The 15,987-nt window shown below is 40.0% G+C and overlaps 1 protein-coding gene across 1 annotated transcript in view; it reads right to left on the bottom strand.

The window, feature by feature from the left end:
* EMCN (endomucin) overlaps nt 1-9,197 on the bottom strand; it is a gene marked incomplete at its 5' end in the record, with an annotated part of 53,003 nt that extends 43,806 nt beyond the window's left edge. The window contains 2 exon segments of the mRNA XM_082281319.1: nt 9,003-9,108; nt 9,111-9,197. Of these exon segments, the coding sequence (XP_082137445.1) occupies nt 9,003-9,108; nt 9,111-9,197 (193 nt within the window).
* Nucleotides 9,198-15,987: the final 6,790 nt, after the last annotated feature.

The raw sequence follows: 15,987 nt of genomic DNA, 5'->3' as shown, positions 1-15,987 counted from the left end.
AAATCTGGGCACTTAACTAGCCAGTTTTAAGGGGGGTTTTATTGCCTTAGAAGAAGTGCAAACTCCCTATCAAAGGCTTTTAATCACAAGCTTTCTCAGTGTGCCTTCTGCTCACGTGAAGCTTGGTGGATATCTCTATTACTGTGGATGAGTACATTGTTCGCACTCCATAAAACAATAAATGTGCTCAGCGTGCTCATCAGCACTCCAGCCTGCCTTGAATGAAAGCTCCAAGCTCTGAAATTCTCTTTATTTAAACCTGTTAAAACTATTTAATAGGTTTTAATTAAACCCTTTAAAGCCATTTAAACCACCAGATTGCCACCCTTTGATTGTGATATATTTGTTTGTCCATGTGTAACATAAAAGGTATGAGTTTCTAAGGACTATATTATAGTACAAAAAATGAACTGCCACCTCCCTCACCCTTGTGTTAGTCAAGCTAAATAAATTTGAAAAATGTCCTTAGTGGGTGCAATTTTACATAGAAAGCTCTATACATATTGTGCCTTGCTGAGTAGAACAAGAAAAAGAAATAAAGGAGATCCCCTTCCCTTGCAACAGGAAGGAATAAAAGTGTTGGTGTAAGTCACCCCCACCCAGAAGGCAGAGAGAAAACTGCAGTGCTTACAGCTTTTTCCTCACCGTGCTATTTGCAAGCCTATTTTTGTTTCCCAGAAAGAGTGTGTTTGGGTAGGGCAAATCTAAACCAGCCAGAGCTGAGCCCGGGTCTGTTGGTAGCTCCCCTTTGCAATGTGTTGCAGAAGTTAGGAAAGTCATATAGTTCTGTGCTGTGTTTGTGATCCCAGTGCATCTCCAGCAGCATGACTAATTGTATAATTCAGGAAAGGGTCACTGCACTGTCTGCTATGATGAATTTATTTTTAGAACATCTGGGATCAGCCTAGACACCCATTTTAGCCACACCCGCCCATGTCACTCTGCTCCTGACAAAGCTCTGAAAGCCTCTGGAACATCAAAAAGCAGTTCCTGTCAGAAAACTCCGTGGAAACACTATAAATTGCTTCTATAATTAATGTAATTCCATGCTCAATGGCCCATTGAGACTCTCTTCATCTTTTCCACTCCGCCTAGAACAAAGGTTAAATGGTACAGAATATCCCAAAGGGAAGGCCCCAAACAGCCTTTGCAAGCCCTGAGCAGAGTACAGTCTCGCTGGAGTTACTTTATATGCAAGGATGAAGGGTATACTTTGAAAATATCTCATTTCTCTAACTGGCACATAGAGCAAATGAAGATCTCCTTGTCTCTATCTTGCCAAGCTGATTGAACACTCAGGTTATTCTGAATTTCTACCAATCTGATACAACTGCTAAGATCAGTCGCAAAACTGAGACTCTCTTCTTACAAGCTTTTTGCCACAAAGTATTCCTTTTTAAAAAACGAAGTTGTTACTACAAAGAGCACTTGCAACAGAGTGTCAGCACTGAGGACTTAACCTACCAAAGAGCAGCGGGAACTGCTGCATTGGCCACACCAGCTCCCACTCTGAGAAACAGCTTCCTGGCGGTACAGAGTGGCCCACACTCAGAGCGCTCAGGCCCGTCAAAATCCCAGCTCCCAGTCAGCGCTCTGGGAAGTCATGGTGAGCTGGGAGCTGACCATATCATGCAGGTGAACAGCTATAGACATCCCTTGCACTTTTATTGGCCATTAGTGTGATTGTATTCCCCATGACAATTACAACTATTACAATTGTCAATAAGCTGTTCCATTCCTACAAAACCCCTTCTGCTCTTCTTCAAGCTTTTCTCCCGTGAATGATCAATCCCCACTTTACATTCTGCATCTGGAAACAGCATTTTCTGCCAGCTCTTAGAAATGCAAGGTGAAAGCAATTAGGGAAGAAGCAGACAGTGCACTACAAGGAAGTGTCTCCAAGCCAGTAAGATAAATTGTGCCTAGTTCACCTAAATTCAAGAGCATTAAGACATGCCAGCCACATGGCTCCATTAGCACAGGGAATGGCTTGCAAATGTAATGGAATCCTCTGGAGCCATTTGAATTAGACAGGATAAAATGTGCAGAGAACCAAAAAACCATTGTGCACTGGAAGGTTTTTCTGCCTCTGATATGTGTGCTGTGTCCTTCCCTTGCTGTCATTAGCACATCTCAGGGATTAGGTTATTTGGCATAAATCTCCAGTAAGTTCTTTTTGTTGCTGCATGTTGGAAACAAGTGAGTTGTTTCAAGCCCAACAGTTTCTTAAATACATTTGCTGTCTTCTGAATCACAGCAAATATATTAATACACTACTCTTATAAGAAAGGACCTTCCTAAATAGAACCTAAATTTGCTCTGCTGGAAGAGTCTTTCTGGGCAGCCAGCCTTTGGTGTAGCTACAATTTCCAAGGATTATGTGATGAGAGTCAAAACAGAATAAGACTCCATAGGATGTCTAAAAAGCTCCACAATTCAAAGAATTCAGTAGTTTTCAGAAAGAGATTTTAACAGTCCTGTGCAAGAATGAGTAACTACAATGGAACTGCACACTGGTCCCAAACACATCCTTCAATACACCACAGATTTCTGACTTAATGAAGATCTTTATGAGTCAAGGGCAAATGAGGTTTGACAACTTGGCAGAACTTTCAGAGTGTCTGTAATTCCTGGGTAAAGAAAACCCTCATTTTTTTGCCTTTGTGGACTTCAAATGGCCATAGAAGAATTAGCCATGTATCATGTCAAAAGCTGTCCCTCTCTACTGGACATGAGACCAGGAATTTGGGTGGAAAGAATTTGAATTTCACATTTCTTTGCAGAGTAATTGTCACCTATTTTTGCCATTTTGTCTGAAAATATTTGGTGATACTTTTGCTTCTCTAACCTTTGAATGAGTTTGCAAACACTTATATTTACATCATCTATATTGTTGTGATATATAACCTGTGCTGAGATGAAGAGGAGTAATTTATCTGTCTAGGAAAGATGATTTCAGGCTGTCCTCTCACTGAGATAGATAGCACCCATACAATAACATTTAAAAAGTTATCAACACTGTATTTCAAATAAAACCTTAGACTCAATGTTGGCATGAGAACAATGGGTATGAGAAAAAGTAGGAAAAGTAGTAAAAACTTAAGGAACATATGGGGTTCTGATCACTTCAAGTAATTAATACGCAATGCAAACACATCTCAACAAATAAGTATTTTACAGAGGAAAATAACTCAAATTGGCCAGGAAAGTTAGTAAATCTCCTGGCACTGTTTTCCTCAGACCAACTAAAATCCAAAGCTTTGGCCATTCTTATCAGCTGTTGCCTCAATAGTCAAATTTCTCAAACCCCAAACCAACATTAATCTCCTGTTAAAGATTATGAAAGAAGAAATCTGAAAGAAGCATAACCATCTCATTAATACCATCATGTTAATTGATTTAACCCTAAAGTTACACTGACACTCCTCAAAGCAAGTACCACACTGAGAAATCACACCATTAAGACAAACTGAATGTGCTTTTTAGAATGATTACTTATCTTATACAAATCTTCAGACAGCAAGGCTGGTGTAATGCTCCTATCCCAGCAAAACACATAATTTTGTTAGAGCGATAAGACAAGGCAGAATGGTTACAGCAGATAAATGTGATGCAAAATATGTGCCACTTGCTCTGTGGTTTCAGAAACCTGAGATGCATTGCTATCTACAACATGCAGCTAACACCCAGGAGCATGTTACTGCCGCTGAACAAAAAAAAAAAGGGGATTCAAAATAGTTGTAGAACTATTCTGCTTATCTACTGATAAACCGGATAGAATTTGCACTTGTACGAAAGGAAAGCATTCACTTTCCACATAAAAGCAGTCAGAAAATCCTTGCCCTGTTTCTAGTTTGAAACATAACGTTTTTGGACCATCAGCTAGTCAGTCTGGCCTGAAAGGGGTTGTTGTCTACTCTGACTGCTGAGAAAAAAAAGTCTTTTAAAATTAATTTGGACCCTTCCAGGCCAGCCTCTAGTCCATGGGTGGGTGGCAGTAGAGAGCTTCCTACCCCTTTCTACAACACCCCAGCAGATCACACTTGCTGAATTTTATTCTAAGTCATCATATCGGCAAGTGATCATCAGCTCAGTCTTCTCACATGGGGAGGTAGGGCCAGAAGGCAGTGTGGAGATAACATCATATTAAATTGTGTCAAACCCCTCTTCCTATCACAGGCAGGTCTGGCGGATACCACATGCCAGTGTTAGAGCATCCAAGGGTCCATTTTCACCAGAGAAGTGCCAAGGTATGGCTACTTGATATCTCAGCTGCTGGAACCGTGACAGTGACTTGCAGGGCCGGACATGGTGCTACTCAGGGGTTTGACACTTCTGTTTAAAAGGGAAACCTATTTTAATAGAGAAACATGTCTTTTAGAGCACTAGTTGAAACCAAAAGTAGATGCTTGTCTTCTAAAGGAGCCAGGTCTTTGATTCTTGACTTGTTTTTGGAAATAACACCTGCTACACACAAATCCAACTTTATCTCTCTATTTATAGAATTGCAAAATAAACCCATTAAAGAGTCTTCCTTGAGCTGTTGTAGCAAAAATTACAAACAACAACAGCCTCTTCCCCACTTCATAAGGCCCATAAATAAAAATCAGTTTTCCACGAGATTTTATTGTCTTTACATGTTGAACTTAGTCTGGCTATTGAATAGTACCAGTTATAAGTACTCCCTTCCCAAGGTTAAGAGTTCCTTAAATATTATTTTTAATTTGTAATTTTGCAGTACAAATTACAGTACGAAAATATAAGTTCAAGTACTTTTGTAGGTTTTCCACACAGGACTCAGATGTATAAACAACCTGAGTCCAAATTCAAAGTACTTTCCTATTCAGAAAAAAAAACCACCACCAAACCAAACCAAACCAAACCTCAGCAGATCATTTTTCCTAATTTATAAACTAGTAATCATTTAATAAGAACTCTAGGTTTGAATACAGATAAAAAGAGTCAGCTAAAGAAAAGAGAAAACATTCTGGTAAATTTTCAGAAGAGACAACTATTTTTTGGGCATGTTATACGGCATTATGTGTTCCCAGGTTTGGAGCTGAATGCTGTAGGCAACTTGCCCTTCATATTCAGTTTCCATTTATTTTGGCTGTAAATCATAACCAAGCAGGTATCAAGCCATCTGCTTCTACCCTCAATAAATGCAGTAAACTTGCTTTCAGGCTTGGGGCTACAACATGCAGTTTTCTTCTGTCCGGTAATAAATACACCTTTAAAATCCATTAGGCAAAAACTGGCCCAATATGCAAAAGGAATTAAAGGAATGTGGCAGCAGGGAAAAAAAACCAACCAAAAAAATCTGTGCAGGAATAAAAATTCAATATTCAATTAAAGGGCATGATAAACTCCAGCACTATAATTTGATTTTTGACAAAGCTAGTGTTGGCAAACTGCTAGGAACAGTAAAAGAACCAAATACAATTTTTTTTTTTTCACAACAGGCAAATTCACAAGACTTTCCAAGTTTTGGCTCAAGCAAGTTAAAGGTGTAAGAAAGTCTTATCTAAAGCCTATTCACATTTCTCAAATTTTCAGAAATGAGACAATGGTCCAACTGTGACAGTCTGTGCCTTGCTGGTTGTCCAGAGAACAAACATGAATAATAACCCCGAGTGAGGGGAGACCATTCTTAAAAGCTTTCACTGCTCAAAACAGTTTAGTTAGAATTTAAATTTAAAAATTAATTTTTAAAATACTTGAAGGCTTATGAGCTGAGAGCACAGAAGATGGAAAAGAAAAAGACTATCCATCTCCTCTAGTTTACATCAACAAGAGCAGAGTTCAGACAGCTGCAAATGTGTGTAATCACTACAGAAGCCCTGGCTCAGTGGAACTTTTCTCAAGCTATCAGCCTGGGAGTCAGGATTAATCGGCTGGGCTGTAGGCTTGGGATGCTACACTGCATCCCCTTAATGAGGAAGGGGGTTGGGAAACACATCTTTTAGGGCTGATCCACAGTGAAATGGAACAGCTCCAAATTACTTCAGAGGCATTTAGACCAAACTCTGAATGCCAAGATTTGCTCCTACCTTTCGAAAAAGAAAAACAGCCTTGTTATTTTGTAGTGCCATCAATTTTGACAGAGCACTCGGACAAAGCTACTTCTAGCTGTCACCAGGGGTCAGCAATCGGGCGTTAATAACCCACCCCCTGGACGTGTCCAACGCAAGGTGATACATTCCAGCTCCCCCGCTCGGGTGCACAGCCTGAACACGTCCAGATCGATGCTGGGAGGAGCACAACCCACTCTCCTCTGCCACCACTGCTGCAAGAAGCCAGCCTGGGTGCTTGAGTGAAAAGGATGCAGCGCTGTGCTACCAGCACTTTGTGGAGGGCGTTTGCTGTGCTGTGCTGTGCAGCCACAGCCACGCTGTAGTACAAGACCAAGGCGCAGGAAGACGCAACATCTAAGCACTTACATTATAAGCACATGCCAAGGCTTATCCTCCCATCTTTTAGAAGAACAAACTTCACCTTTACACATTTTAAAAGTAATGACATCCTAAGGCAGATTCAAGAGCATTTGTATTTGATTACTATAATTTGACGTATTTTTTGACACATTCCAGTGCTGTCTGTTTAAAGCTGGAAATTCTATGAACCAACCCAGAAAGCATTTTTATTCAAGCTACATTTTGGAACAGGTAAGAATAGAGGGCAATATGCCAGGAGGACTGAACACCTTGTGAAGAGCATGAAGGAACTCCTGTATTAAGCATGTGATTTAACTCCCAGAAGGTTGAGAAAAGTCAAGATAGGAGGAATGAGTTGTCAGGAGGCTATCAGCCACCACATCTGTACATAACTGAGCCCCCAGTAATGTGCTGACAGAGGGCAGACTCCTTCAAAACAATAGGGGCTTTTGAGGATGAAAGATCCCAAGACAAATTAGAAAATTTTATAGAAAGGCACTCTGAGAATACACCTGAAGAAAAAGCATGAAATTTGGAAGCCCCACAGGAGACCAGGTATGTTCTCTACTAACCACAGTGGAAATTTCCTAGTCCACTTCTATATGATACACAAAAGATACACAGACAAGCACCTTGTGTGTGGCATATGAAAAATTTGCAAGCCCACACATTTATCTTTGTGAGCTTTGAAGGCAAACTACTCCAAAACCTGGGGGAGGGAGTATTAAAACACTGCGGTGTGATTTGACCTTCTCTAAGAATTATTGATCATAATTTTAAAATACTAAAAACAACTGCAGAAAGGTCTTGTTGCTGTCTCCAATGCTCAAAAAAGGGAGACTGAGCACAAGGGAGACCGGTGTGAGTCTCCTGACCATCACTTCCCAGCTTCAGATTACAAGACTCTGCTGTTACAGCCCAGATGTCCAGAGCACTTTAGAGATCACAAAAAGTGGAAATCCAAATACTTTGGTCCAGCTTTGCACAACAGACAATAAAATCACTTCTGTCTTAACAAGCTGATGCATGGGGTAACCTGAAGGAAGCTTGTAACTTTACTTTCACAAGGTAGATAAAGACATAGTCCAAATTTCCCCATAAATTTTCTAAATTTTCTAATGTGAATTTACCAACAGAATTTCACTACCACATCTACCTTGCAATTAAGTGTTAAAAAATACTTTTGCAGAATCAAAATTGCTCAGAACAAATGTATCATATATAAAATCTGCTTATTCACTGTCATCGGTTCTGCCATGTTCATATCATGCAGAGGAGGCAAAATCCTTTTTTAAGAAAGGATTGTACAAAATTAGCAGGATTCCTCCCACCTTTGCATGTTGCTTTGTGGTAAGCTTTATGGACTGTTGTGTTAAATATGCTCTTTTTGATGCATCTGCACTTTGCTTTTCAGAAATTGTGAAATTAAAGCTTCGACAATGACAGGAAGGCTATTTTTACTAGGAGTAGCAGACAGAGAATAAATAGTACTTCAAACATTTTTAGGGCTTGTACTTACTTAACATAATTTTAAAAGCAGTGCTTTCTGTGGCACAAGCTTATTTTTAATCTCCTTTATTGATCTGTTTCCCTAAGAGCAGTGAGCCCAAGCAATGGCATAAGATATACCACAAAAGACTAGATTTCAACACATAACCTGAGCAAAAGTTGATTAACTTCGTTTAGATCAGTTAATCTAGTATTATCAATTTTTAAAGGTCTGATTAAGAGATCCTTTTCAGGAAATCTATAGGCATTTGTGGAAGTTTTGGCCCAGAAGGCTGCGAAATGAAAGTACAGACAAAAAGCAGATTTTACTTTAAATGTATCTTTTGACAAAGGTGATGATAGATTCTGGCCCTTGTTGCAGTTTCTCTCACCCTTTCAGGTTTTACTTGTTAATTCTATTTTAAAAGCATGATCTTTCAAGCTGAAGAATAATGCAAACATCAGTTCAGTGACTGCCTGAACACCAAAAGTTTGATTAAAAATGTGCATTTAAGAATTGTACCTAAAAGATATTGCACCCAGTAACTCACATGACCCATAGGCTTGCACCCCTCATTATCTGACACTTGATAAATATTGCAAACCCCTGTATCTTTGTGGGCAAAACTAAGATTATTTCTGAGAGAAATTCTTGGCCAAACTTACTGCTGGCATAGTGCCAGGGAAATCTATCAGGATGGATCTGATTTGCAAGAGCAAAAATTGCAAAATCTTTCAGATTCAACTCCCCCCTTAAAGCCATCTTTACAAAAAATGCTTTAATGCATAGAAGAAAAACAGAACTGAAAACTTTTGTAAATACACCTCTGCTTTTAACTCCTCTCAGATTTAGGAGCTTCATGACACTTAGAAAGAAAGCTGTCACAAAAATACAATGGCAGGAAAGTTTTTCACAGAACACATATAACTCGACTGCCAGTTAGAACCTTCTCCTCCAACACAGTCTTTCAATCACTGCAGCAGAAATGAAAAAAAGCACCCAGTGACTGACAGCTAAGCTTTGTTCACAAGCCACTTGAGAGATGTGTCAAGTCTATCCAAAAAAGCCAAAGAACTTACCTCCTACAGTGCAAACACAGAGTACAGCAAGGAAAAAGGAGGCAATCTCCAGGAGTTTCATGCTTGGTGGTAGCGGTGGTAGTGCTGTCAGCTCTCCCTTATGCAGCTAGGCAGGGAGTACTCTCTCACTTTGAGGCAGGCCTTAATTACTCCATGGAAAAAGGTGTGTGGTGACTGTGCCTGGTCACTGCCCATTCCTGCTTATTTTGGGGACTTTGATAAAGAACAGGAGGAAACACAACATACTCCCTCTGGGAGTTCAGTACAGACGAGATTTATTGTTTCAGTCCTTACAGGAACTCCTTCTCTTTGGCAGTGAATCATGTTTTTGTTAATACATTATTTTGTTCTTCTTCAGTCATGAGGTCAGGAAGGTTTTTGAACAGAGGCAAATCTTTCCTTAGGATATGCTATACATCACCAGCTTTCATACTGTAGCTTGGGATACTTTTAAAGCAGAAATTTGTGAGCAGCAAGGGAGCCCAGGTAGAGGGGGATAACACAGCCAGGAACAGAGGAGCAAAACAAGCAACAAGAGCCCTCATCTGGCTCTTTTTTGGGCTGTGTAAAGTGGCCTTTGTGAAAATCACAGCTGCCTCATATTAAAGGTAGAGAGTCTCCCTGAGAGAGCTGCCATCCTGCAACCAACAGGATACAAGGGGCACCAGAATAGGGAGAGGAAGTAGCTCCAACAAGGTGCCCCAGCAGGGAGAGGCTCTGAGCTGCACAGAGTTAGAGTAGGGGTGGGGGTTTTTCCTTTACATGAAAATGGGTCCTCTTATTTTTTTAAATTTGGAAAGTTGCAACTATCCTTGACTGTATCTGCTCCATTAGTAATGGAAAGGGTTTTTTTGTTCTTCTGTTTAGGTACTTGTTGTGCCATGGGATAGGAATGCAGTCCCCATAGCATGCCTCTTACCTGGGCAGTCTAATCAGCCAGCACAGATTCTGTCCCCTCTCAGGACCCACTGTGAAACTTTGGTATCTCTCCTTCTCACAGCAATTTCTCCAACTTCTGTGAAAGAAACCTAAGCAGAGCTCTAGAGTTAAAGGCTATCAAAACATGATCTTGTAATAGTCCTGTGCTCTGCACCTTAACGATTCAAAGCAGCCGATGGCAATTAATCACAAAACTTCAACCACAATGAGAATGAAGTGCAGAACTCTTCTCCCTCTTTGCCAGCTCTCAGGAAAAACTGTGGGAAAATTGACCTCATAAACAGCCTAACTCATTAAATAGTTAACTCTACTTATTTCAGTAATTAAGATTTTTTTTCTTCATGACAGGTTCTAGCTATAAGGAGCAATTTTGGAATGTCTTCCCATGCAGGAACTCCCAGGTGCTAAGCCCCAGTGCTTCCAGCCACAGTGATGTTTTATTCATGGCATGAGGAAAATGGTAACAGCTTGGCATTATGTGTGGTATCACAGAACTGTTTAGGTTGGAAAAGATCTTTAAGGTCATTGAGTCCACCTGCTAACCCAACACTGCCAAGTTCACCACTAAACCCTGTCCTGAAGTGCCACATCTACACATCTTTTAAATACCTCCAGGGATGATGAATCAACTGCTTCCCTGGGCAGCCTATTCCAATGCCTGACAACCTTTTCTGTGAAGAAATCTTTCTTATATCCAGCCTAAACTGCCCCTAATGCAACTTGAGGCTATTTCCTCTTGTCCTATTGCTTGTTAATTGGGAGAAGACTGACACAACTTCTGTTTAAAAAAATGACATTGCTATATCTTAACACTGCGACATATCCTGTTTATTGCAGGTGATAGAGACTGGTGCTCAACAGAAATCTGACAGTAGACAATGAATTTCTGGCACTTCATTTGGACAAACTTGGGTATTTGCACCCATGAGAGATGCAAATGTTAAGTTCTCCTTAGCTGGACTGTGTTTTCAGCATTATTGAGAAGGATCCCACAGTAATACAAAATTGACTCAGAAAGTGGTGGGCCACACAATGACACTTTTGCCAAGTTCATCAGAGCATATGGCAGGGAGTTAGCGCCAGTGCTCTGTTTCTATGCTCGTTTTCTGCTGACGTAGGACCAGAAGTTAGAATGGGCTAGGAAAGCAATAACCACCGCAGTAGAAAGCCTTCAATAAAGATGACAAATCTGAACACAGAGAGTGAATTCATCCCAGGTTAGTACTGTTTCTGATGTGATAAGAGGGACTCTAACCTTTTATTGCCACCACCTGTAATGTTAATGCTGAAGAAGGATACAGAAAAGAATATTATTTTATTGACTGAAATGAAATCTCTGCAAAATCTAAGAGGCATGAAGGTATGAGAATCCCTTCCTTGGGTTTTGAGACCCAGAGAAACTATCTGAATACCTAAATGAGTAATGGTTTACTGTTCATCTGAATAGCAGCACCCCAAGGAGTGCTCAGCGTACTGTTGCTGCAGCTGGAGATGATGACTGTGATGGTTCCCTGCAACTCACTGAGGGCAGAAAGGGCACAAAGTGTTGCAGCCCTGCATTAGCCACCCATATTGTAGGTATAGGTGTGGAAAAGCATCCCCAGCCTCACACAAGGGGTTGGGAGGGAAAGAAAGAGAAAGAGCCAAGTGTCTTTGCCTTACACTATGTCATGCAACTCAGGTTCTGTGTTGGAGAGTCCTGATGCAACTTTTTGCTCCCTGAAGCATCAAGAGAACAATGTCCCTCTCAGATAATGATGTCAACTTCAAAGGCAGCTGACTTCTGCTAGATCAAACTTGGGCAGAGAAGCAGCATGCACATAAGAAATAACAGGAACAGAAGAGGGACAGCTCAAATAACTCGCTAAAACAAAAATTCTGGCTAAGGCTGAGTTGTAGCTTCTGGCTTGGATTATCTGAGCTGCAGAAGAGATCCTCACAACTCTTGTCAATGGAAATAGTTATTTTTCTTTAAAAAGAAATCATGTAACGTTTCAAAAGCTTCTAAAGATCTTTGCAGCAAAAGATTATTCTTCTATGTTCACTGAAAAGATTTCTTTTCTTTCCCTTCCTACCAGCAAATAAGTTTTCCTTTATTGAATAAATGTTTTTCTTACTTTCTTTCCTCCAACCAAGAAACTTAGCTTCAGTGCCAACGTGTGCTTTGTTTTACAGAGAAATTTGGTCATCGGTACTCCTGCCAACTGTGGTGTTCCTGCCAGTGTTGGGATATCTGGAGTTTCACTTCAAGACCCAGAACAAGTGACTGCGTGACAGTCTCAGTTTCCACATCCTTTCAAGTAAGATTTTAGCCCTCCTAGTTGCAGAAGAAAACTTGAAACATGACCAAAGAGCACTCTAGAGAATTAAAGGACTCTCTGTTTTAAAATACCATTATTTTGTAGTCCAATAAGGGTTGGGGTAGCATGAGTTATATATTCATTTTTGCCAGTGTGGTATTTCATTATTAAGGGGAAACCACTTACAGCCACAGTGGATTTGCAGCTACAGCTTTATTCATCTCAGGCTGTATTTATATATCCTTTCTTAGTTCAGATTGCTTGGAGCATAACATTGCCTTTTTATGCACAGTTTTCCTATGAGGTTCAAATAATCCCCTTCAGATTTAGAGAATGTAAAAATTTTACATATTGTTCAATATCCTTGAAGCACCACTGCATAAAACAGGTAATAATGTGGACAGCAAAGTGCTACCTTGCTGTGGGCTGCTGACAATTTCCAGTGTGGGTGTGAAGAGTCAATTTGCCAAAGTCTTTACAAAAGCAAAAATAAAAAGGTACAAAAAATACAGAGTCTTTGGTGTTTTATTAAAGTGGAGAAACAAACACACTGACTAAATTTTTCAGCCTTTCCCATTAATGCTTGCTATCCTTTCCATTGATGGTTATGTTTAGTCTTATAGCAGAATGATTAAAAAAGAGCAAGCTAACCTCAAACTCTATTGTTTTGCTCTGTCTGCATTTTAGCAAATACACCTAAAGCAATACTGCACCAGAAATTACCTATGACTTACCTGTATATTTCATTATACTTACTTCCATAAACAGGGTAAATTTGTGTTGAAAAATGCAGTTATAACAGCGTGGGAATATTTTGTTTAGTTATGCTTTCTGTCCTTTTAAAAATTCTTTTTAAATGTACTTGAGTTTTAGCCTATTACATATATTAAAATTTTTATATGAAGTACAACTTCAAAGAACTTGAATTTAGCAGTAGAAAACCAAGATATTTTGATGGCTATGTATAGAAGTTTCTCTGAAAATTCATGCTGTGGGACATAATAAAATGTAGATATTTTGTTCTGAAATTTTTAATGGAAACATTGGAATATCTCATGGACTAGAAATATCAGTATCCAAATTCTTCTGCACAAAATGATATCAAAAATATGAAAAGACCAGGCTCACAAATGTATTTAAGTGCTTAGAAACCCAAGATAGCCACCTTTTCTTTGTAGGATGGAACTGCTTAAATCTCATTGATTTGATTTAGAGCCAGCTGCTAATGTGAAAAATTCCACTAAATCTCTAAGTGCCTTTATGTAGGCAACTAAAGACCAAAACACATTTAGTCTGTGGAGTTTTTTTACAAAAGATTTTTTCAAGGCCAATGGAATTACTGCATCTCTGACTATCAGAGGATTGTTTATTTGCACTACCAACAGACTCTGTAACAATATCCATTACCACAGAGCATGTTTTTCCTACTCTTTCCTACTACATGTCTTTCCCACCCTTACACACCTGGAACCCTACTGATATACTACAGGGACTCAAAACATGTTTGAAGGATCTGGCTCAATGTTTGTCCACTTGCAAGAGGTACAAATCAGGCCCATATTTGCAGAAATGTAGTTGCCACTCTATAAGAGTGGCAGATTTCAAAGGATTTTTGCATGTTTGAGGTATTCACAAGATACACATCACTCTTAAAAAGGTGCAGCAACCTCACACTCCCAAGCTACCTGTCCCTCTCTCTCCCGTACGCTCCCATTGCTGCTGCAAGCAAACCATGAGACAGAGGGAGGGCTCTGCACTCATGTTTTGTGTTCCTGTTCCAAAAGCTGTATTTCCATCCCAAGCCACACTTCATTTCACCATCTCATGAGTCTTGGGTGTCAACAAAAACAGTCTCATTTTTGTGCTCAGGCCTTATATTCCAATCTAGTAGACAACATATTTTAATGGAAGGGCACTGATTTACCCTATACCTTATGGATTGGTTCACTGGCTTCAGGAGTTACTTATATCTGGATTATGTACTTTTAAAGCTGTTTTTGTTGACTAGTCACCATGCAGTTTTCTCTTGACTTTGTGACCTCCTCACCTGTAGTTGCAATGAACAGCTTAACAGCCAAGGTCTTTCCATCCTAGGCACCATCCTAGGTCCATTCTTTCACTATTGGTGAGCTACTGATGGGTAGATATTTTGATTTTATTAGTCAGAGAGAAGCTTAAGCAGAATACAGTGACCGAGAGAAGAAAGTTATGAAGGGAAAAATGCTGCAGTCCTAAGTTGTATTTCATGCTTAGATATGGGCAGTCAGAAGAGCTGGAAGAGAGAGACCATAAACAGTTGTTTTAGGGATATAAAAACCAGTGGGTTTGCAAACTTAGAGCAAGGAACTTCATGTCATATAAAGACTCACACGGAATGTGTTTATAGGATCTGCATCCTGTCCTGAGCTAATGAAATAGGAAACAGTGAGTCAGTCTCAGTTTCTCGTGTTATTCAAAGCGCATGGAATGATTATATGGTTGGCTGTCTCAGAAGAAACGAAAAAGAAATATGTGTTTGAACCATGCCTTAATTTTCCAAAAGGCTGGATAAATCCAACTACTATCTATCCAGAGATATACCTCATCTTTATTGTGGTAAACTGCAATGAGCTCGTTCTTCTTGGGCCTGGTTAAAAATTAGGCAGCAGTATGACACTGCAGTGGACCCCAGAACTGAAAAGCAAGATGTGTTTCCTGTTCCAATTGTACTTGTCATTTTTACTGTTCAAGACGTTGTTGGACACTAAGCTGCTGAGCTGAGTTCCTGTGGTTTCTCTTTTCCATTTGGTTTCCTCTGCACAGGCAATGGAAAAATGTATCAGATTTCTCATCAGTCTTATGAGGGGATACTCAGTGCATTGTTTGTCTAAGCTATAGTTTTTAACAGTTTAGACCACTAGCATCAGAAATACCCTAGAACATTACAAAATATCTGATTATAAAGAGCCTATTGTACTTAAATACAAGCATTATATCTTTCCTAGCAGCCGATGCTATGACTGTGCTAGTATCCCAGCATGTATTATAAACCTAAATTTTCATCCACTCATTAAAGGAGTCACTGACAAAAATCTGTCCAGATTTCTCATTGCTCAGTTTTGTTTCTGCTTATAGATGTTGTGAGATTTGGGGGTCTTGGGCTACTTCTTGGAAGACCCTGGGAGCTTCTGAGCTGCAGGTCATGGGGCTGGAAAAAGGAGAGTTACAGGAGATTTGGCAGCTGCGCAGAATTTAATGTTGGGCAGATAGAGAGTATGCAGGAACAGACAGGCCAGCACGCTCATTTCCTGCGTCTCTTATTCCATCAAAAAAGTGAGCTAAAGAGATGTTTCATAATGAACAGCTTCTTCTGGAACTCGCAGCAAGAAGCCAGAGTTCACATATAGTGAATCTGAGCCTAAGTTATGCTCCAAGACAATATCTATCCGACATTTTTTTGAACAGAGCCTCTCTCAAACTTAAGACAGCTCTTCTCTGCTTGGCATTTTTCCTTGTGCTTTTTTTTTTTTCCCCCCGGTTTGTTTGCAGCTACCTACAATTTCCTGCAATCCAACTTCCAGCACTGATAGGCTTGAACTCTTTGTGGCTTAACCTCCTTATCCAGAACAGCTATTACTGCTGCTCCTCTGGGTCTGGCTTCCCAAGCCTTCATTCCTTTGGTGTATTTCAGACTTCCTGTTGTCGCTATCAGAACGAGTCCTGCTGGCAAGCACTTTTTGACACATGCAAAATACAATGCATGTCTG

This window comes from Coloeus monedula (genome assembly GCF_965178545.1).
Source record: "Coloeus monedula genome assembly, chromosome: 5".
Taxonomy (NCBI): domain Eukaryota; kingdom Metazoa; phylum Chordata; class Aves; order Passeriformes; family Corvidae; genus Coloeus; species Coloeus monedula.
This window is presented reverse-complemented; position numbering and strand designations above follow the sequence as displayed.